General features: G+C 40.4%; 1 protein-coding gene across 1 annotated transcript in view; it reads left to right on the top strand.

Moving 5' to 3' along the window:
* The first annotated feature begins 298 nt into the window (after positions 1-298).
* The window catches only part of ALX1 (ALX homeobox 1), a 65,866-nt gene continuing 42,054 nt past the window's right edge, over positions 299-24,110 (top strand). Inside the window, exons 1-2 of the mRNA XM_068272784.1 lie at positions 299-602; positions 6,353-6,660. Of these exons, the coding sequence (XP_068128885.1) occupies positions 371-602; positions 6,353-6,660 (540 nt within the window). The 5' untranslated portion in view covers positions 299-370. The remainder of the gene's footprint in view (positions 603-6,352; positions 6,661-24,110) is intronic.

Genomic DNA, 24,110 nt, shown 5'->3' with positions numbered 1-24,110 from the left:
ACTGGTCCAGTATAATGGCTTGTCTGGTTCCTGTGATGTGCTGGAAAATAGCAGTGATTTTGGTAATAAAGATTTCCTCTTTTCTAGCAAGGCTTTTGGCTGAAAGAAGATCAGCTTGCCTGGGGACAACAGGCCAGAGTCATCCCCTTGTTTGGATAGAGATTTAGGGGGTCTGGGTGGAGCCTGTGTCTCTCTCTCCATATTCATTAGTGATGGGAGGCAGCTCCGGGGTCCTGCAGAGCTGCACACTATAAAAGCACCCATAGCTCCCCCCCTCCTAGACAAGTACAAATGAACAGGCTCAGCAGCCGCTGCACAGCCCCACACCTCTCGCCTCTGTCACAAGAGGAGCCCTAGAAAAGCAGCCTTCATGATTATGGATTTTCTGAGCGATAAGTTTGCCCTGAAGAGCCAGGCTGGTAAAAACAGCGACTTTTACATGGGAGCGGGGGGCACCCTGGAGCATGTTATGGAGACTCTGGACAATGACTCCTTTTACAGCAAGAACCCGGCCAGCAAATGTGTGCAGGCCTTCAATGCCATCCAGAGGAACGAGCATCATGTGCGCATGGACAGGAGCTCGCCCTGCCAGGATAACAATGGTAAGGCACTGCCCAGCTCCTCTGTGTATCATCACTGATAGTGGGCATAGGCAGCATCTGTGTGATGGGCAACCATATAGCTGCTCTGCTCCATAGGACGGCAGTGATAGTAGCGTCACTACCTCCACTACTATTATTATTAACAGACTGTTATGAATAACAAAGACAATCATATTTGTATTATTATTATGAATAATTAACATTATTAGCGCTTATTGTTTTTGATTTGTAGTACGTTTATTACTTTCTCTACCTTAAGCCGTATAATTAGTGAAGCGTAATTATTATATCTTGCTGAAGAAATTGTCCAACTGTGAGGAAACGGAGTATGTAAGGTATGTCAAGGGATAGAATAAAGATCTAAAGTTCACATCACATGGTCTTATAGAATATTTATGCGTATTTATGTGTACAGAGGTATACCTTCATACATCTGCATATATATTTATATACAATATATGTGAGGTGTCTCTCTTAATAATTATAATAATAATAATTTGCAACAATAATGATAGGTTGTTCATAGACATCATGTTGCTGTTGTTGAGTTCTGTATAAAGTATATATATGGGTGTGCGTGTGTATCTATCTATCTATCTATCTATCTATCTATCTATCTATCTATCTATCTATCTATCTATCTATCTATCTATATCTACATATATATCTATATATATGTATATATATATATATCTATATATATATCTATCTATATATATATATATCTATATATATATATATATCTATATATATATATATCTATATATATATATCTCTATATATATCTATATATGTGTGTGTGTGTGTGTATATAATTTTTTTTCTATGGGGCTGGATAGTGCATAGTATAATGGTTAAGGGCTCTGCCTCTGACACAGGAGACCAGGGTTTGAATCTTGGCTCTTCCTGCTCAGTAAGTCAGCACCTATTCAGTAGTAGACCTTAGGCAAGTCTCCCTAACACTGCTACTGCTTACAGAGCACTCCCTGGTGGCTGCAGCTCTGGCGCTTTGAGTCCGCCAGGCGAAAAGTGCAATATAAATGTTATTTGTCTGTCTTGTCTATGCTGCTATAAAAAGTCTGCTAAGTATGTACTGCATTGGATAAATAATGCAGCAGGCTAAAATAAAGCAGGATGCTGCATTGGAAGACATAAGCCCTTTTATATTACCACAGTATGTACATCAAATAACTGCAGAAACACAGGGTAGATTCATGAAAATCAGGGCAAGCCAACGCAGGAGCAGATCTTTTGCTAAAATGGAGCAGATATCCAGATTAGGGATTCTAATGGGCCGCTTTGCTCCACTTCTGCACCAGATATGCCTCCAAAGCAAGTACAAAAACAAAACACCAAACAAATTGACTTTCCTGTCATTGTAGACAGAGAAGGCCTGCTGCAGTGATCAGTGACAGACACCATTATTTCTTCTTTGCAATAACTTGCTTAAAAGTTCCTCACCCCAATAACATTTATACACAGCAGTTCGGGGGGATTTCATAGGGAATATGTTTAGCTGTGCTTCTTTCAACACCCCCTCCCTAACTACATTTATATCTGGGCTCTTTCAGGTATTTTTCAATGAATGTACAAAATTCATCGCCACTTATCTGTTCCACAGCTAGACCTTGGCCCATTTCTCCTGAGTTTTCTCCTAGGGGATCATTTTTCATCTTTTATTTAGCTTTCAGGACATTGCAATGTAAAAAGTACCAAAAAGTAGGTGAAAAAGTGCTATCAACATTATTTTGAGTATCTTTTTGGTTGCTGGTGGTTTAAATGGCAATTTATAAAAAAAAAAATAAAAAAAAAAAAATTGAAAATTTCACCTAGGAGAAAACTCAGGAGAAAAAGTTAATTGCATATGGGCCCTTATGTTTAAAAGAAAACAAACATGGCAGCCTCCATATCCCTCTCCTTACAGTTGTCCTTTAACAATTATTATCAGTTTCACTGTCCACAAATGGTCTTCATTCTACAGTGAACCAGCTTCATGTCAGGTAGTGGTAGATGTGTATGCTAAATAAAGTAATTCACTAATCCTGTCTTCTTCAAATAATGTTAAAGGGACAGACCATTATAATAATAATGATAATAATAATAATAAAAAAAAAATAATAAGTGTTATCTTCAGCTAGACATCTTTTTGTCTTCTAGAAGATGTTTTCTCACTTTTACAGGGCAGCTTCCTCTGGTCTGATGAGTGAAGGGGGCATTTGTTTGCTTATAGGTACAGGTAATTTATGCCAGGCCAGGAGCAAAAAGATGTCCAGTTGAAGCAACCTTATTATTTCCTTGGGAGCGCCATCATCTGGACACATAAGAACTTAACAGAGAATGAAAGGGTCATTTTTGCTTTGTGATCTACCTCGCCCACGCAGGATCTGTCACCCCATCTGTATGATCTGTCTCTTCTGTAGCTGCGGTCTGGCACATCCTAGCCCTTCCTTTGGCATCTTCTCCCATTGCTGGCTGGGACTTCCAGTTCCACCGCAGCTGCAGTCTCCAAGTTGCCTGCATGTCAATAAGCAGCTGCCCTACCACTGAGTGTTTTCTCTCAGGCTACAAGGGATCTTTCATGTTTAGTAACATGTTGGATCAGTTATCCAGTGGCCTGACATAGGAGTTCAGAACCGTGACTGCCTTGTTATTGTTTCATACCTCCTGAAACACATCAACAAGCACCTCAGTCTGCGTACACAGGACACAATCTGCCCATGTTTATTATCTGTCTCATAAAAGAAATCTCTCCAGGCTGGATGGTTAGATCATTGCCTATGAGACTGGCCAGTGCAATGTAGGCATATAGCTCACATGCACAGCGTTACTGCTTCATTCTAAAGTGAAGCAAGCACCATTTTAGCACCCAGGGCATCTCAACAGCATATTTAACATGCATGCCAACAATGTGGCCCATTAATTAAAAAAAAAATCAATTTTACCTGTTTTTTCATTTACAGACGGTTATATTACATTACTTCTGAGACCTGCCTGACCACAGAAGTTTTAAGCAGATAAGGACAGATGTTATTATTTTAGTGCACACATTAGCAGAGAGCAAACAACAGCTTTAATGGGGGTAGATAGTACACAATGCTTCAAAGAGTTTAGAAAAGTCACAGATCCCTCACACCTTCTCCTGGATAAATAATGGGCAGCTAGAAGGGGAGGAGGGAACATGGCAGCTCATATAGCTATTAGAAACTAGAAAAAGTGATACTTGGTTCCCTTTAAAGAGACTCCGTAACAAAAATTGCATCCTGTTTTTTATTATCCTACAAGTTCTAAAAGCTATTCTAATGTGTTCTGGCTTACTGCAGCACGTTCTACTATCACCATCTCTGTAATAAATCAACTTATCTCTCTCTTGTCAGACTTGTCAGCCTGTGTCTGGAAGGCTGCCAAGTTCTTCAGTGTTGTGGTTCTGTGATGCATCTCCCCCCTCCAGGCCCCTCTCTGCACACTGCCTGTGTATTATTTAGACTAGGGCAGCTTCTCTCTTCTCTTTTACAAGCTGGATAAATCCTCCTCTGAGCTGGCTGGGCTTTCACATACTGATGAATTACATATGGGCAGAGCTGTCTGCACTCTGCAGTAAGAAACAGCCTGACACTTCAGTGGAAGATAGCTGCAGGGGGAAAGAAACACACAAATGATCTCTTGAGATTCAAAAGAAAGGGTGTATACAACCTGATTGTGTATGGATTTATTTTCTATGTGTGGACATACTGTACATCAACCTACTTCCTGTTTTGGTGGCCATTTTGTTTGTTTATAAACAAACTTTTAAAAACTGTTTTTAACCACTTTTAATGCGGCGAGGAGCGGCGAAATTGTGACAGAGGGTAATAGGAGATGTCCCCTAACGCACTGGTATGTTTACTTTTGTGCGATTTTAACAATACAGATTCTCTTTAAAGGGAGCTTAAGACAGTGAAGAACAATAGAGCAACATTAGGCATATTTTAAACAGAGATCCTTCTGTTATCTACAAAAAGCTGGCATGGTTTTAGATGCAGAGATACCACAATTAAAAAGATACTGAATTCAACCTTGGCACTATCATGTTGGAGGACATGGCACTATCATGTTGGAGGACATTGACTATGTAGAACCAAGGCCCCCATAGGACACCAAGATGTTATTAATTTAGAGCCAATATAAATAGCATGTTGGCATGTTCATTTTATGGAAATGTATGCTGCTTGGGAATGGACCAATGAAAATCCACAGCTGCTATATATGCCTGCTTAAACTTAACATAAAACTTGTATCAATTTCAAATGATTGGCATCCCATTGATGAATAATGACTCCTGAGAACTATGGCCCTACTTCAAAGCTGCTAATAGGCTTCTCTTTGCAAAACTGGTGGTGGATATATAAATGTGCAAAAACATGATATTCCCATTCAAAAGAAACAGGAATGTAGACATATAAAAGCAAGAGCAATCTGACCCGTATTCAATTCACTTTCTCTCCTAAATTGTCTACTAGATGATATTTTTACACCTTATTAATAAATGACTGTTGAGCCACCAGGAAGCAGGAACATACTCAAAATACTTTTGCTTGTGTCTTTTCAACTATCTTTGGTACTTTTTCAATTGCAAAATGCTGAGATGTTATTCTAAAGAGGAGATGAAAATGATCTCCTAGGAGAAAAAGTTAATTGTATGTAGGCCTTTACTGATCCTTACGCAATTCCCTTTTTCTCCTTAATTCTCTCCAAGGAGATAATTTGTCATCTTCTGTGTAATGTAAATTTTCAGCACTCTGCAGTTGAAAAAGAACCAAAAGTAGGTGTAAGGCCTCTTTCACAGTGGGACGTTAAAGTCGCACGTTATAAAAAATTATAACGCAGACTAACGCACAGCTATACAAAGTCTGTGCGACATTTATACAGTGCACATGTTGCGTTGTGTGTAACGTGTAGCAATATTTAGAAAGTGCTGCATTCTGTGCGTTTAGCTATACATTCGCTGTGATATGTGTGTTGCACATGCTCAGTAAGGTTTTTTTCTTTTTAAAATATGACGCATGCACCGTTTTCATTCCATCAGTATGCAACGAAAACGGCGCACCAAGAGGCACATAACGCAGTGCAAAATAACGTCCAATTTCATAACCTACATGCGCTGCGCTAGGGGCACATTGTGCAACTTTAACGTCGCATCAAACACAACGTCCCACTGTGAAAGAGGCTTTAAAGTACTGCTAAAGTTATTCTGAGTATTTTGTTGCTTTCTGGTGGCTTAAAAGACATTTTATTGATAATGTAATAAAATACCACTTAAAAAAAAAAAAGTCAATTAAAAAAGGCCCAATGTCTGCTTGCTCTACCAGACTGTGATTTTTGCACAGATAATCAGATGGTTTGTATTTTGGCACCCCCCTCCCCTTTTCTGACATTGATTGCTGTTAGCTTCTTTTATCATTAATAAGTAACTATCATTTGGATAATTCATCAAACTACAGCAAAAACTATCACTGTTGCCCTTAGCAACTAGACATCCCCACCCTGATTTGAGGAAACTGGCCACCACTCTAGATTTTTCACTCTCTAACTTTTGCCAAGGAGCCCTAAAGACATTCTAACAAGGTGCAGAAAAAGTAAGTAACTTCTAAACAAATTATCCAAAGAATTCCACGTATATGTTCGATATATGCTGTCCAGATGTTTCTGGTTATCAGTATCCCACCAGAATCCATGTTTTCTTACTGAGATCAGACTGCATTTTGCTTCCCCAGTGAACTATGGCATCACCAAAGTGGAAGGGCAGCCTCTTCACAGCGAGTTGAGCAGACCCCTGGACAGCTGCTGCAGCCTCAGAGGGTCCCCAGTGAAAGGGATGCAGCAGGACAAGGCAGAGCTGGAGGAACTGGCAGACAAATGTGACAGCAATGTGTCCAGCAGCAAGAAGAGAAGACACCGCACCACCTTCACCAGCCTGCAGCTAGAGGAGCTGGAGAAAGTCTTCCAGAAGACTCACTACCCAGATGTGTATGTCAGGGAACAGCTGGCCCTCAGGACAGAGCTGACAGAAGCCAGAGTGCAGGTACACCTCTCTCTTCATACTACTTCCTCTACTCCTGCTGTTGTTGTATTGCTACTGCAAGCCCATGCAGCCATTGACATGCTGTCCAGCACAATACTTGTGCATGCGTACTGTACATGCATGTTATGATACAGACCATAACATATCACTCCAATATCAGCCTATGTCTGATCTGCTCTGCTGGTCCGAAAGTGCCAAAACGTAAGTGGTTTGCATATGCTGTTTATATATCAGGGCGTGCTTTCCTTTTAATGCTTATCTTGTATGTTACTATATAAGATGATAATGCGTATCATCTTTTATGTTACTATATGATATGTTTATATTACTACATATTACATTTCTGTTACTACCTATCAAGTAGTAGTGTACATTTATAGCAATGCACAAAATTAACTTCAGCAAAACCATCGTTGAAAGCACGGTACAGTGGAAAGGGGTTTATATAGTTTGATAGGCAGCTTCAAACACCTAACTTTGATAACTGCACTTATATTTTTGTTGCAAGTTAGATACTAGTTTATTTATCTAAGGTCCACATTTCAGCCTCAATTTGCAAAATTACTTTTGTACTTTTTTTAAAGAAGAAAATATCAGTTCATTAACAAACGTTTTGGGCAGGAACTTAGGTCTTTTTCGCACAATTATGTACAGGGTACATTTTAGTTGTGCTTGGTGTATATTCCCCGTAGGAAGCAGAAGGTAAGCTGCTGTCCAGGTAATAGAGGGAAGCCGGGGTGCAGTGTAGCTCAGTGAGAGGTACTAGTGGTAACATAAAGCTAGCAGGGTCTGCCGCTAATACACAGCTAACCATAGGGGCTGACAGGGTCTCTACTTAATGCAGAGCCATAAACATGACACTTCTGAACAGGCACACTAATCTCCCATCACTGCACGACGCAGACAGGCAGCAGCTCGCTCTAATGGGGGATTTAACTGACTACATGTTTTCCTGTTTTTAATTTTATATTAAAGGCCATAAGGTGGAACATGTGGTTAGAGTTCATTCCCCCTTTTCCTTGAAAATAATGAGCATTGAAGATAAAACAGAGAAGTGGGACTAGCGCTAAAGCCAGGCAGCCGGCTACAAGGTGACCGGCTCTAGTGCTGCATAAGCTGAGCCCCTATGCTTGCCGAAGAGTCCATAAATCCTCTCTCTTCCCCCGAAGTTTCTTTGTCCTAAACTTGTTTAGTTCTCACTGCTGTAATCTACCCGCTATAAAATAACCTCAGAGGCTGTAACGCAAAAGAAGTAAAGCTGTAGGAAAATAAACAGTTATTAGACGGAAACATGGAGTAACCGGGGGCAGAATAAGTTATATCTGGTCTGATTTCGTTACCATTTAGATGGTAATAGAATATAGTGAACATAGTAACCTATAAAAATTAAGAACGTTTTTTTAGGAGCTCTTTTCAAGACTACATGCACAGCAGAGCTGTATTTCTTTTTTCTTTTGTCTCATTTTTGTCTCATTTCTTTTGTCAAAATAGTAATTCGTTTTGTTCTTAATATGGCTGCTAATGTATTTTTGCATATATAATAATAATTATTAAATTAGAAGGCAGTCAAGTGGAGAAGCTTCTATTGCTGAAAACATAAGCAAGCAAGCACAATAGTGATGATGATAATGATGATGATGATTTGTACTTATATAGTGCTGACATTTTGTGCAGTGCTTCTAATCCCTTCTATAGTCATATGTACATTTTATTCTAGGACTGATTTAGGGGAAGCCAATTAATTTACTTTTGTTATTAGGAAATGTGAGGAAACTGGAGTGCCTGGAGGAAACCCATACAGACTCAAGGAGAATAAACAAACTCTGTGCAGATAGTGTTCTAGCTCAGATTCGAATTGGGGACCCAGTGCTGCAAGGCTAGAGTGCTATCCACTATGCTGGCCACAGATAATAATAATAATGTAATATTATTATTTATAACACAAACTGTCTAATAATATACTAAGCATGCTGCAAACCTGGTAAGGCCTTGTACACATCATAAATCGCAATCGCTGACTCCTGAGTTTGCCATTTTGTGAGCGATTTTTTTTTCAAGCGGCATCCGGCGCTTACCTGGGCGTTAGGGTTTTTTTGTAAAGCGCTTTTCTAAGCACTTTCGCAGAGGGATTCGTCAGTCAGGTAGGGAACTCTTTCACTCGGAAATGAATAAATACAATGTATTTATTCATGAAAGCGCTGGGGAGATCGCTATACAAAGCGCTTTTTCCATTGAGGCAAATTGCCCCGAAAATGGTACAGGCAGCGCTTTGGTGAGCGAATCGCAATCGAACCGCCCACCTGTGAACACTCTCATAGGGAATCATTGCACAAGCGCATAGGGTGTTTTTAAAAAATCGGCGGTGCTTAAAAAACCCGGAAAATGCTCTAGGTGTGAACAAGTCCTCAGGGTTTGCACATTTTATCAGTTGCTATGTTGAAAGACTTTGCAACCCTTACCTGGATCGTGTTAGAACATAACAAGGATTGCAAAAAAAAAATAGCAATATAACATTTGCATGCATGCATTGTCAATGTGATTTTTTTTTCTTTAATAAATCCATGATGATAGCATGGAATTATTATAAAAGTTCTCCCTACAAAAAACAACAACATGGAAAAGTTGAAAACTTTTGCAGCAGCTTTTAAATAAATCCAGGCAGCTCACTTAGGCCACCTTCAGGGCTAGAACCCACAGGAGCGCTTTTGGCAGCGTTTTGGCAGCACTGCGATACGCTAGCAGTTTGCCAAAACGCTGGGCTAATGTTAATGGATGGGGCAACTTCCACAGGAGCGTTTGCGTTTCCCAGAAACGCAAACGCAGGACCTGCAGCATTTTGGGAGCGTTTAGCGCTTCAATGTAAAGTATTGAAACGCTAGCAGAAACGATCAGCAAAACCTAAACTGAGCGGTTTTGCTAGCGTTTTGCGGTTCAGCACACTGTAACAAAATGAAAAATAATTCACAGGACCAATCAAAATAAAAACGCCAAACGCAAAACGCTACGCACCCGCTGGGCAAAAAAATACAATGTTGCAAAACACGACCAAAAACGCGCATGAATCCGCTTGCAATCCGCTCAGACAAAACGCTAGCGGTTGCGTTTTGCGTTTGCTGATTTCAGTGGGTTCCAGGCCTCACAGTGGGGCATTGTGATGTGGCAGAGCAAGTGCAACCATATTACAACTCTGCTTTCTGTACTGATAAGAAATACCAATGTGATGTTCACAGTGCAAACAGTGCAGCATCCCCAATGCATTGCATGCAGTGTTTTAGCGCAAACCACACATGGTGTTAACAGTCAGGCTAGGAACACATTAGGCAGAAATGCTAACGTTGCAGAAAACACTAGCATTTTTGCCACTATTGAAAGTCTATGGGCAACAGGCAAAAATGCATATACTGTATGTGCTTTTTGCATTGTGCATGTTTAAAAATGCACAACTTGCTTCATGAATTACAAAAACGCATGCAAAATGCACATAAAGTATCACAATGGAGAGGAAGGCATTTTACATGCGTTTTTTTTAAATATGTTACTGTATTATACACTATTGATCAGGGTAATTAAGAAAATCGCAAACGTGAAACGTACAAAAATCGTAAATGCAAATGCATGCAAAAACACACCCAAAATGAACCAAAAAAAATAAATAAAAGGGCACAGTGTAAAAACACATGGTTTTCTGCACTTCCTAGTGTGCTACCAGCCTGAAAATGAAGCCCATGTTTAATGGACTTTATGCTTCACTGTATGCGACACAATGTGTGGATAACAAGCAGTGCAACTTTTACGTTCTGTTGAGTTCCTGCTTTTACAGGGAATGCAACACAATGCCCACTGGAAACCTAGCCTTATGGTCACTGGCTTGTTCTAATAAAGATGGGCAATGAGATGCTAATAATGCAGACCTCCAAAATGTATGCAAGCTAAGTACAACTTGGAGTTTGTCCAGTCAAATGCATTTCAGTCAAACTTGGCTAAATTGGCCATATTGGTGCCATCTCAGTTTAAAATATGAAATCTATTCTGTTGACAAGTGTCCCACAAGGTCACGTAAAGACCTGTACATGATGGTAATAGCAAAATGCATTGTTTACCCCTAGTGTGGCACACCATTGTCTCTCCTCTCCCCTCCCTGGCAACAGTATGTGTCAATTGGCTGTAGCCATGCGTTGCATCTGTGTGAAGCTGTGGCCAAAACTGTTGTTTTATGGGGCCTATGGGTGACATGAAAAATGCAAGTATATGCCCCTTTATTCTTGTAATATTTTAAATAGCCTCACCCAGGAGGAAGAAGTTCTGATTAGCTCATTGTCTTCCCACAAACACACTGTTATTGCCGGCTTCAAAGATGTGATATGCTCAGGGCCAATCTGCAAATAGCTTTATCAAGATGTTTTTAATATTGCCATGTTAATCATTCAAAGTTATTTTGGCATCTCACTCACAACATTATGACATGCATGGTGGCAAAGTGGTTGGCAGTCTGATCTAGCAGCTCTGGAGTCCTGGGTTTGATTATTTGTCTGAAGTTTGTATGTCTCCCAAGAGTTTGTGTAGCCGTCTCTAGACACTATGGTCTGCTCTTACTTCCAAAAAGATACTGATAAATGAAGTGGCTTTCCTTCAAACTGGTTTACAATACAAATGTAGGAATTATAGAGAGTTATAGATTATTAATGAGTTATGAGCCTCTTTGAGGGACAGCGAGTGATATGATTTTGTCCAGAAGTCCTGTGAAAAATGTGTCAACACTATCTATCTATCTATTATTATTTTTATTATTATTTAGTATTTATATAGCGCCGACATATTACGCAGCGCTGTACAGTGTGTATATATAGATATATATATATATATATTGACTTGTCACTAACTGTCCCTCAAAGGAGCTCACAATCTAATCCCCACCATTGCCATATGTCTATATTATGTAGTGCAAGTACTGTGGTCTAGGGCCAATTTTTAGATGGCAGCCAATTAACTTATCCGTATGTTTTTGGAATGTGGGAGGAAACCGGAGTGCCCGGAGGAAACCCACACAGACACCGAGAGAACATACAAACTCTTTGCAGATAGTGCCCTGGCTGGGATTCGAACCAGGGTCCCAGCGCTGCAAGGCGAGAGCGCTAACCACTACGCCACCGTGCTGGCCTGCTCTATCTATCTATCTATCTATCTATCTATCTATCTATCTATCTATCTATCTATCTATCTATATATATATATATATATATATATATATATATATATATATATATATCATACTAAATACCAGTGTCAACCTCCATTAGTCTATATAGTCTATACTAAAAAAGCAATTTTGGGGCCCCATAGCAAAATTTTTATGGGGCCATCAGATGTAGGCGCTCTTGAGCAATGCTTCCCGTCCCTACTTTATGGATAAAAAATAACTGAGCAATTTACATTCTCATGCAATCTGCACTCCATATAGTCCATGGGCACTGAGATAAAGTCCAAGCCTGGAGGAAGATAAGAACGTTAATAGTGAATGCATCAAGTGCCACCTGGCCCCCTTCTACACCAGGGCCCCACAGCTGCTATGGCTATTGCAGTGCCCCTGAAGAGATGGCTTTACTAAGGATTTAGCAAGCATCACATGTTTGCTTTACTGACAGTGTGATGCTGTGTGTGTGGTTCACCAATGCATTGTAAATCTGGAAACAGGCCTAATAGGTTGTGAAGTGGAGTGTAAGGGCTCGTTTCCACTAGTGCGGTGCGAATCACTGGGATTCCACCGCTGACGAAATCGCATCCGGATGCGATTCCGCGTGCGTTTTTTGCCGCGATTTTGCATAGGCAGGGTATATGCGAATTTAAACATGTCACTGCCTGGTTCAATTTGCATTCGTTTTCTTGCGAATTTGCACACGAAATCGCGGCAAAAAACGCATGTGCGTTTTCCCTATCAAATACATAGCCTGCGAATCGCCTGCATTCCACACGCAGGCGAATTCTGCAGGCTCTACCGTGCAGAAAAATCCTGCACAGAAAACCGCAGGAAAAAACTGACAAGTGGAAACAGGGCCATCCACTTGTATTGGTTATGCGAATCCGCATGCAGACAACGCATGCGGATTCGCTCTAGTGGAAATGGGCCCTAAATCAGAACTGTATGACCAGCTTCACTTTTGTGTGTAAATGAGCAACACTTACATTAAAAATATAAAAAAAGTCCAAATATGGATTTAAGTATTATTATGCATTATTCATTTTTATTTTCAGTGAGCTGCTCATGCTTTTAGGTTATGTGGCAATATTTTTACTCTGTCTTCTTAAACTGCACAAACCTAAGTAATGTAGTGAGCAAACATTATCAGATTATAAATAAGCAGAGATAAAAAAAAAAAAACATAAATCAATTTGTGTATACAGTACATTACAAATTTAATGGATTTGTTAATTGAATTCACACTGGGATCCAATTTTCTTTTCTTTATGCAATAGAAGGTAATTGAAGTAAATAGCAACAACAAGAACAACACCAAGAGCAACAACAATAATACCAATAACAACAATACTAATAATAATAGTTTCCAGTGTTAAACTGGGTCATTTGCAAACCTTCCTTGCATAATTCTTCTGAAATACAGTCACTATTACACAACTGCTCAATAAAAAGTAAAATCAGGATCGTTTGTTTTACGGTTACAACACTCATACAGAATCAGGTAAATTAAGAGAAACAGAATGTCCCTTGTAAATGATGAGTTATGTGTACAGAACACCCTTGCAGTAATTCATGCCCACAGGCTTTTCTCATTCTTCTGGTGTATATTAGACCAATAACTTCAGATTTTGCACATTAAGATGTTCCTGTAACTAAGGAATAAAATACATTTCCCTTACTAGTAACAGACTTGCTGAGGTAAGGTAAATGTTTTCTTAGAACTCACCCTCTTACTTTAAAGTATTTAGCTTTGTTTCTTCAAGAAAAGTTTATAAAATGTCCTTTCTATGGCAAAAGCCATGTACATCACAGTGTAGTGTCCGCCTCTGCAACCCACCCTGCAGCTTGGGGCACTGTTTTATGTTCTCATTATTATAGTTTGCAGATTGAGAGGCTGCAGCACGGGCAGCACAGAAGTCTCCCAGTACAAAGCTGTAGGGCTTGAGCTTGTTTTCCGCATAGCCGCAGCAGAGAATCCCACATGTGGAATGTATTTTTAGATCCAATAGATTGATGATGTAGTGTGTTTTCATATTATAGATTCTGGAATTGTTCAGTCATCTCGAAGGAATGTCTTTGTGTTATACTGGGGTAACATACATCTCAGGAAATGCATTAGTTATATTTACTGCGCAGATAAAAGCTGTACAACCAGCAGAAGACACTGTGTAACTTGTAGTTCTACAACAGGAGGCAATGTATAAACTGGGCTAGCTTTATGGGTATCAAGCAAATCGGGCACATGTGGCTCCTGGACAAAGACTTACATGTTAAATATTGGTAAGCCAGCTTCAAAGTGGAAATTTGGGTGCTTGGTGGTGTCCGATATCATATTTAGCATATTGCTTGGTTTCTCTTCTCTTTTTTATTGGTCTGGATTGGCGGCCCTGTGATATTTAGCAAGTATTGCATTTTCCTCCGTGTGTGTGGGGGGTTAAGTGCTAAGAGTCAGAACTGGGCTTTGTAGGGGGTTAAGTGCTAAAAGTCAGAACCTGGCTTTGTAGGGGGTTAAGTGGTAAGAGTCAGAATTTGGGTTTGTGGGGGGTTAAGTGTTAGGTGTCAGGACCGGGGTTTGTGGGGTAGGAGGGTTAAACTTCACTACACCATCAACGAACCAATCTTTGCTTTCTATCTATCACAACCAACAAGAAAATCCAAATTTTGGTTCGACGAAAATTCATTCGGACGACATTTTTTTCACTTGTTCATAATCGATTGTGTCCACCAATGGAGATTATTTACAACCAATCCGATCAGAATTTCTGATTGCTCGAATGATTTTTCGCTAGAAATTTGACCGTTAGTGGCCACCTTTAATCATCAGGAAGGGTGTTTGTGTGTGTGTATGTGTATATGTGTGTGTGTGTGTGTGTGGGGGGGGGGGGGGATGTTAGGGTTATATTAATTATCCGTACTACACATACAATTCTTTATATCATAACTTTTTTCACTTCACTGTCACTTTAACCAGTTCACCCCCAAGGGTTTTTATCCTAACGGACCAGAGCAATTTTCAGTTGTCAGCGCTCCTCCCTTTTATTCCCTAATAACTTTATTACTACTTATCACAAGAAAATGATCTATACCTCGTTTTTTTCGCCACCAATTAGGCTTTCTGTGGATAGTACATTTTGCTAAGAATTTTTTTATTCTAAATGCATTTTAATGAGAAAAACAGAAAAAAAAATCATTATTTCTCAGTGTTCAGCCATTATAGTTTTAAAATTAAACATTCTCCTGTGGATAAAACAAACACGTTTTATTTGCCCAGTGGTCCCGATAATTAAACCGTTTAAATTATGTCCCTATCACAATGTATGGCGACAGTATATTATTTTGAAATATAAGTGGTTATTTTTCTGTTTGTTCTGGCCATAATTACAAGCCCCTATGTAATAAATTAAAAATAATTTTCCCCCATAAAATATAGAATAAAAAAAGCTGAGTCCCTAAGGCAACTATTTATTTATTTTTTTTAAGCTGATTTTTTTTTGTACAAGTGTTTTTTTTTGGGGGGAGGGGGGGGGAGGGTTGGAAGTGTAATTTTATTAATGATGTGTATATACTTGAAAATGTATGTATTTTGTAGGTGTAATATACTTTTTGGCCACAAGATGGCGCTAGTGAACACTCATGGGACGTGTTCACTTTTTTTTTTTTTTCTTCTACACTTTATTAAACTGTTACATTTCCTGTTTATGTGAATGGACGTAGCCGCTGTTCGCGGTCACATCCATTCACTCCAGGCACTGCGATTGGGTAGAGGACCGTTCGGTCTTCTTCCCCAATCACCCAGCACGGGATATCGACGGTAATGGCGGCGGTAGTGGCACACACACGGCGGTAGCAGCGGCGGGAATGCGCGACGTATTAAAACGTCATGTTGCCGTTAATAGCGGTAAGCATGACGTTTTAATACGATAGGATGTCGGTAAATGGTTAAGGGCTGGGGCCTAGAAAGGGCGAATCGCAATCAAAAGTGCTTAAAGAGAACGTGAGGTGAGAGGGATATGGAGGCTGACATATTTATTTAATTGTAAAAAATACCAGTTGCCTGGCAGTCCTGTTGATCTTCTGGCATACGTAGTGTCTGAGTCAGGAAACCCCGAATCAGCCGAATCAGAGTACATGATCTGCATATGCTTGTTTAGGGTCTATGGCTAAAAGTATTGGAAACACCGTATTAGGAGGACTGCTAGGCAACTGGAATTGTTTAAAAGTAAATAAATATGGCAGCCTCCATATCACTCTCGCCTCGGATTCCATTAAAGCACTTTTTGTAGCGATATTTTCAGCGTTTATTGGAGCGAATTCTGGTGATTCAGAAGTGATTTTAAATGAATGTTAACGATTTGTACAGCAAATGCGATTTCTTTTTGTGTTTCTGGGTATTGAAAGCACTGCAAAATCGATTTGTGCAGTAATTGAAAAACTATTTTGCAGTATTCCTATACTTCGTATTGAAAAGCAATTACCGCAGAAATGCTATAGGACCTGTGACTGTGGTATAGGGATATCACAAATGCTTCTGTGGAGTCACCTTCATTGACTTTCATTAGCCTAGTGCTTTTGGAATCGCCAACGATTCCAAAATGCTGCTGAAACAGCTCCTGTGGGTCCCAGCTTTGAGACATTATTTGGTTTTGGGATGGATATGGCAATTGTTGAAAGTTGGTAATCCTAATGATTCAATCTCACGATTGAGGTCTCCACTTGGAATCGAAAGTCCACATAGTAAGTTAATTCTGTCATCATCAGCCTTTCTCAGTATTTGAAGTCATCTATCAATATTCGCTTGAGTATTTTAGTGCATATTGGCACTATAGCAAAAGTAGCCCAAGCAGCTCCTAAAGAAACCACAGGAAGGGAGGGTGTAGTTGTCAAGAGGCTACAGCCTACAAAGAAATGTTTATAGAGTAAAACCCCCATTATTCAGGACACCAACAGGGATTGGTATTGGTAAGCATAGTTCCTGATTGCTTGAGAGTCCATGTTAAAAATAGGCCTCGGATAAAAAACAGCACTATACCCCACACTGTATAATTACCATTAACTCTGTATTCATGTTGAAATACAGTAACAACTTAAGACGAAGTTAACACGAGTCGCACTAATAATGCAACAGGCGTTACACTATTGGTGGTAGTAACAATACAATTGACATACACCTCCTGCGCAAAGCAAATAACCATGGTCTGAAATAATGCGTGTGGTGTTTATGTATGCCTGCATTGTAGCTTGGGCATTAGCAGTGAAAATAGTGCTAACATACACTAAATGTTTTGATTGGCCCAATTCCAGCTGGTTTGCATTACATCGGCATACATACATTAGCATTTCCTAAGACCATCTCTAGCCATCAGTAGGGAGATATGGTTTCAGCTGACAGAGCAATAATTTTTCCTCCCGCACACCCATGTGACCAAACCAGAAGGGGCTCAGACTTACTGGGAGCAAGCAGGCAGCTGTAGGTCTCTGAGGTGGAGATAGGGCTCGTTTCCACTGTTGCGGTGCGGAATCGCCTGGATTCCACCGCAGACAAAATCGCATGCGGATGCGTTTCCGCATGCGGATTCCCCACGATTTCGCATGCGATTTCGCATGGCAAGGAGCCTGGCGAATTTAACCATGTCACTGCCTGTGTAAAGCTCCATAGCATTACATGCGAAATCGCACGCAAAATCGCGGGGAAATTCGCTCGACAAAGCCGCATGCGATTTCCCTATTAAAAGCATTGTGGGCGATTCGCCCGCATTCCTGCCGCACGCGGAATCTGACGGCTCTGCCGTGCAGATTTCCCCCGCACGCCAAAACGCACCCGCACGACGCACAAGTGGAAACAATCCCATCCACTTGTATTGCCTATGCGAATCCGCATGCGGTGCCTGCATGCGGATTCGCTATAGTGGAAACGAGCCCATAGAGTAGAAGGTCAGATCTGGTCATCAGGTGGCGATCAACAGGCATCTAATGGTGCCTAAAACTAACCTCCCCTTCTAATTCCTAGCACTAACCCCGGCACCCAAACTATCGTTAGTTGTAGCCGATTGTACTTCCAATATTTTTTTACTAGCGGCACCACCTGGCACCCAACCCAGGCAGCCGCGCCACAACACGTAGCGGGTATCTCAGTAGTTTTCTTTTTGTTTTTTTCAGATATTAAACTTTTTTCAGACTTTTCGAGTGCCAATAATTGATAATAGCGTCTTATAGAATATAAAAACCGTGCCTGAACTGTGCCTTTTCCAGTGCCCTCTGCTGCACGCACAGAAAGAAAACCTGAAACTAATTTATCTCACCGGTTGCTTTTCCTGCTTCACATCAGTGTAGTAATTGGCACCCATTTAAAGGAGATTGTCAAGGTCTTTCTTTCCCCTAGTGAAAGAGTCTCATTACCAAATTCTCCTAGCATGTTCTTGCTGTCCCCCGGGGAGAGTGCAGGAAACACTTTTTCCAGTCACAGACATGATGAATACATTTACCGAGCTGATATTTGCCTTTCTTTTATTCCTAGGCATATATTTCACCATTGCCATATTTATTGTCTCTTGGTAGCAATAAATCGGTTTATTAAGCCGTTTGAAGGTAGGATTTCGCTAAGCGGCCTCCTCTCCATTGGGAGCAATGGTGCTACACAGCTACAAGAGCTGGGGCTGAGAATGGCCCACAAGACATTACACTTTTACCACACTGTGCTATGTGTACCTTAGGGGGAGAATTTTTCATTAGCGTTAGCAGTTTCAGCTTTGAACTTAATTGAGTTATTTTCTATAAACTCTTTAAACAGCAATGCTTCCAGATTAATAGTTGTATCAAGTAAATACATCAGCCTAATAAAACAGTTTTCAAATGTAAGAAATCTGGTTCCTATTTACTTGCTGTGATGCAGGTTATGACAGCTCTATGTGTGTCAAGTAAGGCTTATGGAAATGTGTTACAGCGCTAATGCATAATTATCTATGTTTATGTAGTTTAATCATATCCAGTGTGCCTGTAATGTGATGTAATTGGGGGAAAAGCTGGCCACAGGCTTAAATTGACCCTTTACTGAGGCTGCCATATTTTTTTTCCCTTTTATACAAGGCATTTTGTGTGGTTGTCTTGCTGTTTTTCTGCCTGTAATACTTTGTCACAGACCCAGAATGAGGATGTAGATCAGGTGCTCAGCAAGATATTTTGCATTGTTTAAATGGAAATAAAAATGGTAGCCTCCATTGACCCCTCACTTTAGGACCACTTTAAGGGTAATCTCCAATCATCTCCAGTGGAGATATTATATATTTATTTATTTAATTAAGTATTTATATAGCATATTATGCAGCGCTGTACAGAGTATATTGTCTTGTCACTAACTGTCCCTCAGAGGTGCTCACAATCTAGTCCCTACCATAGTCATATGTCTATGTATGTATCATGTAGTGTGTGTATCGTAGTCTAGGGCCAATTTAGTGGGAAGCCAGTTTACTTATCTGTATGTTTTTGGGATGTGGGAGGAAACTGGAGTGCCCAGAGGAAACCCATGCAAATACAAGTAGAACAAACAAACTCCGTGCAGATGTTGACCTGGCTGGGATTCGAACCAGAGACTCAGCACTGCAAGGCGAGAGCGCTAATCACTTTGCCAACGTGCTGCCCAGTGAGCTGTTTGATTTTAAAATATATTGCAGCCCATCTTTTATCTAGGCCATATTTAAACAGCAGTTACAAGCAGACATGAATAGTACTATCTTCATGGTCTCCATTAACATTGCCCCTCCTCCCCCATGTGAGGTTACACCCTTTGTCATGATTGGTGCCTACAGTGGTGGCTCAAGGATTTTTTTTACGGGGGTGTTATGCAGGTGCTGGATAATTTTGAGGGGGAGTTTTAGGGGGTGTATCCAAAAAGAGGGGCATGGCCAAAAAGAGGGCGTGGCCAAAAACAGGTGTGTGGTAAAGTGCTGGAGTACATTCCAGTGCTATATAAATACAAAATGACATCATTATATGGTAGGACATAGGCTCAATCTGAGGCAGCCAGGCCCAGGCAGGCAATGAAGCAGCAAAAATTAGCAACATTTTCTTGTAACTTTTACTTAAAATGAACCTGTGACCAAGTGTTTATGATGTTAAGTCTCTTAGACCCTTTTCAATATTTTTAACAAATTGGCTTTAAGATTTGACAAAAATAGGTTGAATCTAACAGAAATGTAGTAGGAACTTAAGGCTCATCTACATGGTACAATTTTCCATCAGATAGACGGATCTATTAGATAGAGCTAATAAGAAATTGCATCGTGTTTAGACGTCCAAATTGTTTTAGATCAATTTTGTGATAGATTTTGCTTTGATAGGTACCCAAAATCTATTGCAACATCTAACGCAATCCGATTGGACTGGTTGGAAATTATCGAATGGATCCGTCTAATATATCCGATCTGACGGAAAATTGTACCATGTAGATGAGGCTTAAAGGTGCCCATACATCACTAGATGGCAGCCAGATTTGAACAGCAGATAGAACTTTCTATGATCGAGTCTGATCAGAGAGGAATCTATTGCTTAGGCAAGACAAAACAAATAACTTTTATATTGCGCTTTTCTCCTGGTGGACTCAAAGCACCTGAGCTGCAGCCCCTAGATTGTGCTCAGTAGGCAGAAGCAGTGTTAGGGAGTCTTGTCTAAGGTCTATTACTAAATAGGTGCTGGCTTACTGAACAGGAAGAGCCAAGATTGGAACTCAGGTCTCCTGTGTCAGAGGAAGAACCCTGAACCATTTCCAGCCACCACCACCTATCACACACTGTACACAGATTTCCAATAGATTTCAGCATGCCATTTATTGGAAATATGTGGAGCCTCCTCCACCTGCTGCGCCATCTATGTTCTCTCCGGGGCTATGCAGAGTATTGCAGCGGAGTGGACTCCCGTCCATGTATCTGCTAGCACACCTCCTCCTGTGTCTTCTGTGAGTTTCACTGCAACACTCTGCACAGCCCGGGTGGAGCACCTTTTAGAGGGAGGGAGACTGGCCTGGGGTCTGATGGTCATCCCAAAATTGAACACCGTAACTACCATACATCTGATCACCTTGTTTCGGGTTTTAATCCTGTCCGATCAATAATTGCGACCGATTTAGCCTGGAAATCAATCATAATCATGATTCGGCAGCCAAGTTGCTGCACTGATCTCTGACAGATTCAATCATAGTGATCAAATCTGTCAGGATAATTGAGTATTGTATGGGCACCTTAAGGGCTCTGTGACTGATAGGGAAAGGCTTTCCTCATCACAATCAAGTACCGACAGGCATATGGGGAAAGGAAAGGGGTGAGAAAGGGAGCTTTGGGAGGAAGCAGTGTGAAATTGAAGGCCACATAGTTTAGGTACTGTATCAAGCAGTACAAAGCTAGCAGTGACAGCATTCCTATCAATATTACATACAAGTTTTGAAAACTAGTTAACCAGGTGAATAATAATTTTAAAGGAGATATTGCTTGTTTGATGGTCTACCATAAATGTGATAGTGTATGGGAGGCATAAGACTTCAGCTGTAAATTGTACTTGTGCTCTATCCCTAACTAAGGTGCTTCATATGTCAACTGTCCCCTTGTCTGGTTATGTGATAGAGTGGGTACCAGTGTTTCATATAGTCTTCTACTGAAGAACATGAAATTACAACTTAGGGCTTTCATGGAGATATGTTTAAAGCAGCAGGGACAGCCATACTATTCCAGGAAAAACACATATATAAGTAGATAAATACTTGTTCTACTTATATAACAGATGTATTGTACTGTCCACATTTTGATTTCAGTGAATGTTACATAGTAAATACAGAGGAAACTGTTCCAGGCATTTTTTATTTTTACTGCCTTTGACTGAAGCTAGTCCTGATATTCCCTCCCTTATTCTTTTTTTTTCAACCTGCCTGAAATGGTGTTTGCATTACCAGACCTCCTCCCCACTGAGCTCTGTACTAAAGCCTGCACTGTCATAAATACCTTGCTTTGTAAACACAGATTGTACTTCAGCAGCTTTTGCAGAGAGGTGATGTGTTTTTCCCTTCTCAGCCTCGTATCACACTGAACTGCCCTCAGCCAATTAGTAAGGAGCAGGAATGTGGGAGGGGAGATAAGCTTCCCTCTTCCTGGCACTGTACCAGATTAAGAGCCAAGCTGACTGAGATAAGATTCATTACAGCCGACACATTTATTATTATACTGGAATTTTTGCAATTCGGATTGCATGTAGACTACATAATAAACACAGAGCAGTAGGCAAATGGATTTTGATTTTATAACTGACTATCCCACAGAAACAAGTTTAATTTGCAGACCGGCACAGAAGGATTGACAGAAGCAGGGGAAATGTTTCAGGGGAACCAGCAGTTATATTCACACTGAGGAAGTCAAATTCAGGTGGCAGATTTCCTGAACTTTCTGTAGTCATCACAGATTTAAAACATACCTTCATCAAAAATACAAGCAGAATGCTTCTCCCACAAAAGGCTCTGTGCTGCAATTTTATCTGTCTCATAGGAAAAGCTGTTCTAGGTTAAATCTAGACTGATGCCAACTAATGCTGTCAACAATATCACGTGACTAGAGATGATGACAGTTGTCCAGTTGAAACCGTGTAGTGAGGCAGACAAAGGGGGAAATAATTTACAACTCCACTCCATATACAGAAGAAAGAGGGCAAATTCAGTGTAAAGAAAAATTACACTGAAGTCAGACAAGGAGCAACTATAAAATTTGGCAGCCTATATAATGTTTCCGCAGGTATTCTTTACTTAACACGGCAGATTGTAAAACAGAAGTTATAAAAGAGAGCAGGAAACTCATAATAATCACTCCGAATACCTGTACACATATTTAACTTATAAAGCATGTTTGTGGCATAGGTTTGCTTTAAAGAAAACCTGTCAAAAAGGACAAAATACTTTATGATACAAAAATATACTGTTAAGAAAAAAAGTACATAAAAAAAATGAATTATTTATTTGTCAGTGAAGTATAACCAAGAATACCCTTGACTTTGTATGTAGTAATGTTGGATAGTCATGTGGGGGCCTCACACATACAATAACACTGCAAGTGCTCTGTGTTCAAACAGTTTTTATGCAGGAGTTTGCAGATGTTTAACTGAAAAGTACCAAAAAAGCATCTTATAATCTACACAAGGGTATAGCTGCAGTTCCTTCACTCACTTTAAACTGTTTTTTTACGATTTTTTTGGAGATGTTCATGGCACTTAGGCAGATGGCGGTAACATTAAGACAGTGTTGTAGTAAGTGTTCATAATTGATTAGTCCTGGTTTAGTGGAGCTAAACTGAGTGGATCATAACGGAGCTGAACGGATCCTGTGTTCAGTAGGATCCGTTCACATTGCTCCGTTAGAAAGGATCCGTTCGGCCTGTTTAGCCAAATGGACCACAAGTTTAGGCCGGCTTTGATAATTCTGGAGTGATGGATGCGCCATTGACCGACTACTAATGGAACAGGTGAAAAACTGAGCCTAATACAGAGTTAGATGAGTTATCACCCTAAAGATGGACACAAACGCACAATTAGTTACCCGCAGGGATCAGGACTTGATTTATAGGGTGACATTTTGGCGGAACAGTTGAAATGGGCATGAGACACGGCCTGGTGAAAAGGGTGATCGATAAAATAGTGTGTGCCAAGTGCTCCCTATTTTATGGGCACCATTTTTCACCAGGACGCTGAAGGATAAGGTAAGGCATTGAGTGTTAGATGTTGGCCGAGGATTGCTTTAGAGTTACAGAGAAACATGTATTACATATTATATTATTTTATCTATCGCCTAAACTGGGGATTCCTACGAAATCCTAACAAATTTCCCCATCCATTGCAAACAGTAAGTGTAATGTTATCACAGTGTTGAGCAGTAAACACGCAAACAGCTGGGAAGAAGATGTGACACATGTACTGAGCAGCCATGACGCATAAATTAGTGAAATGTGTGCAGTTCTTGAAACCCCTGCTCAGAACATTTACCCTCATAGTTCATCTATATCTGCTTTAAACATTTAGTTAAATCACCTTTTAACACACAGGTGCAGAGCAGGATCATCCACCAGGTAACCTAAGCAGGTGTTTGGGGTCTAGTGACTGCAAAGGGGCCCACCTGCTACCTTTTTTGACCTCTCTTTACTTCAGCATACCAAAAAGACCACAAGGTGGCATCAAATCTACTACCTTGCCTAGAGCCCCATTACATCCATCTATGCACAGGTGTGAATGTGCCCGT

Source organism: Hyperolius riggenbachi, chromosome 3 (assembly GCF_040937935.1).
Source record: "Hyperolius riggenbachi isolate aHypRig1 chromosome 3, aHypRig1.pri, whole genome shotgun sequence".
NCBI classification, from domain to species: Eukaryota; Metazoa; Chordata; class Amphibia; order Anura; family Hyperoliidae; genus Hyperolius; species Hyperolius riggenbachi.
This window is presented reverse-complemented; position numbering and strand designations above follow the sequence as displayed.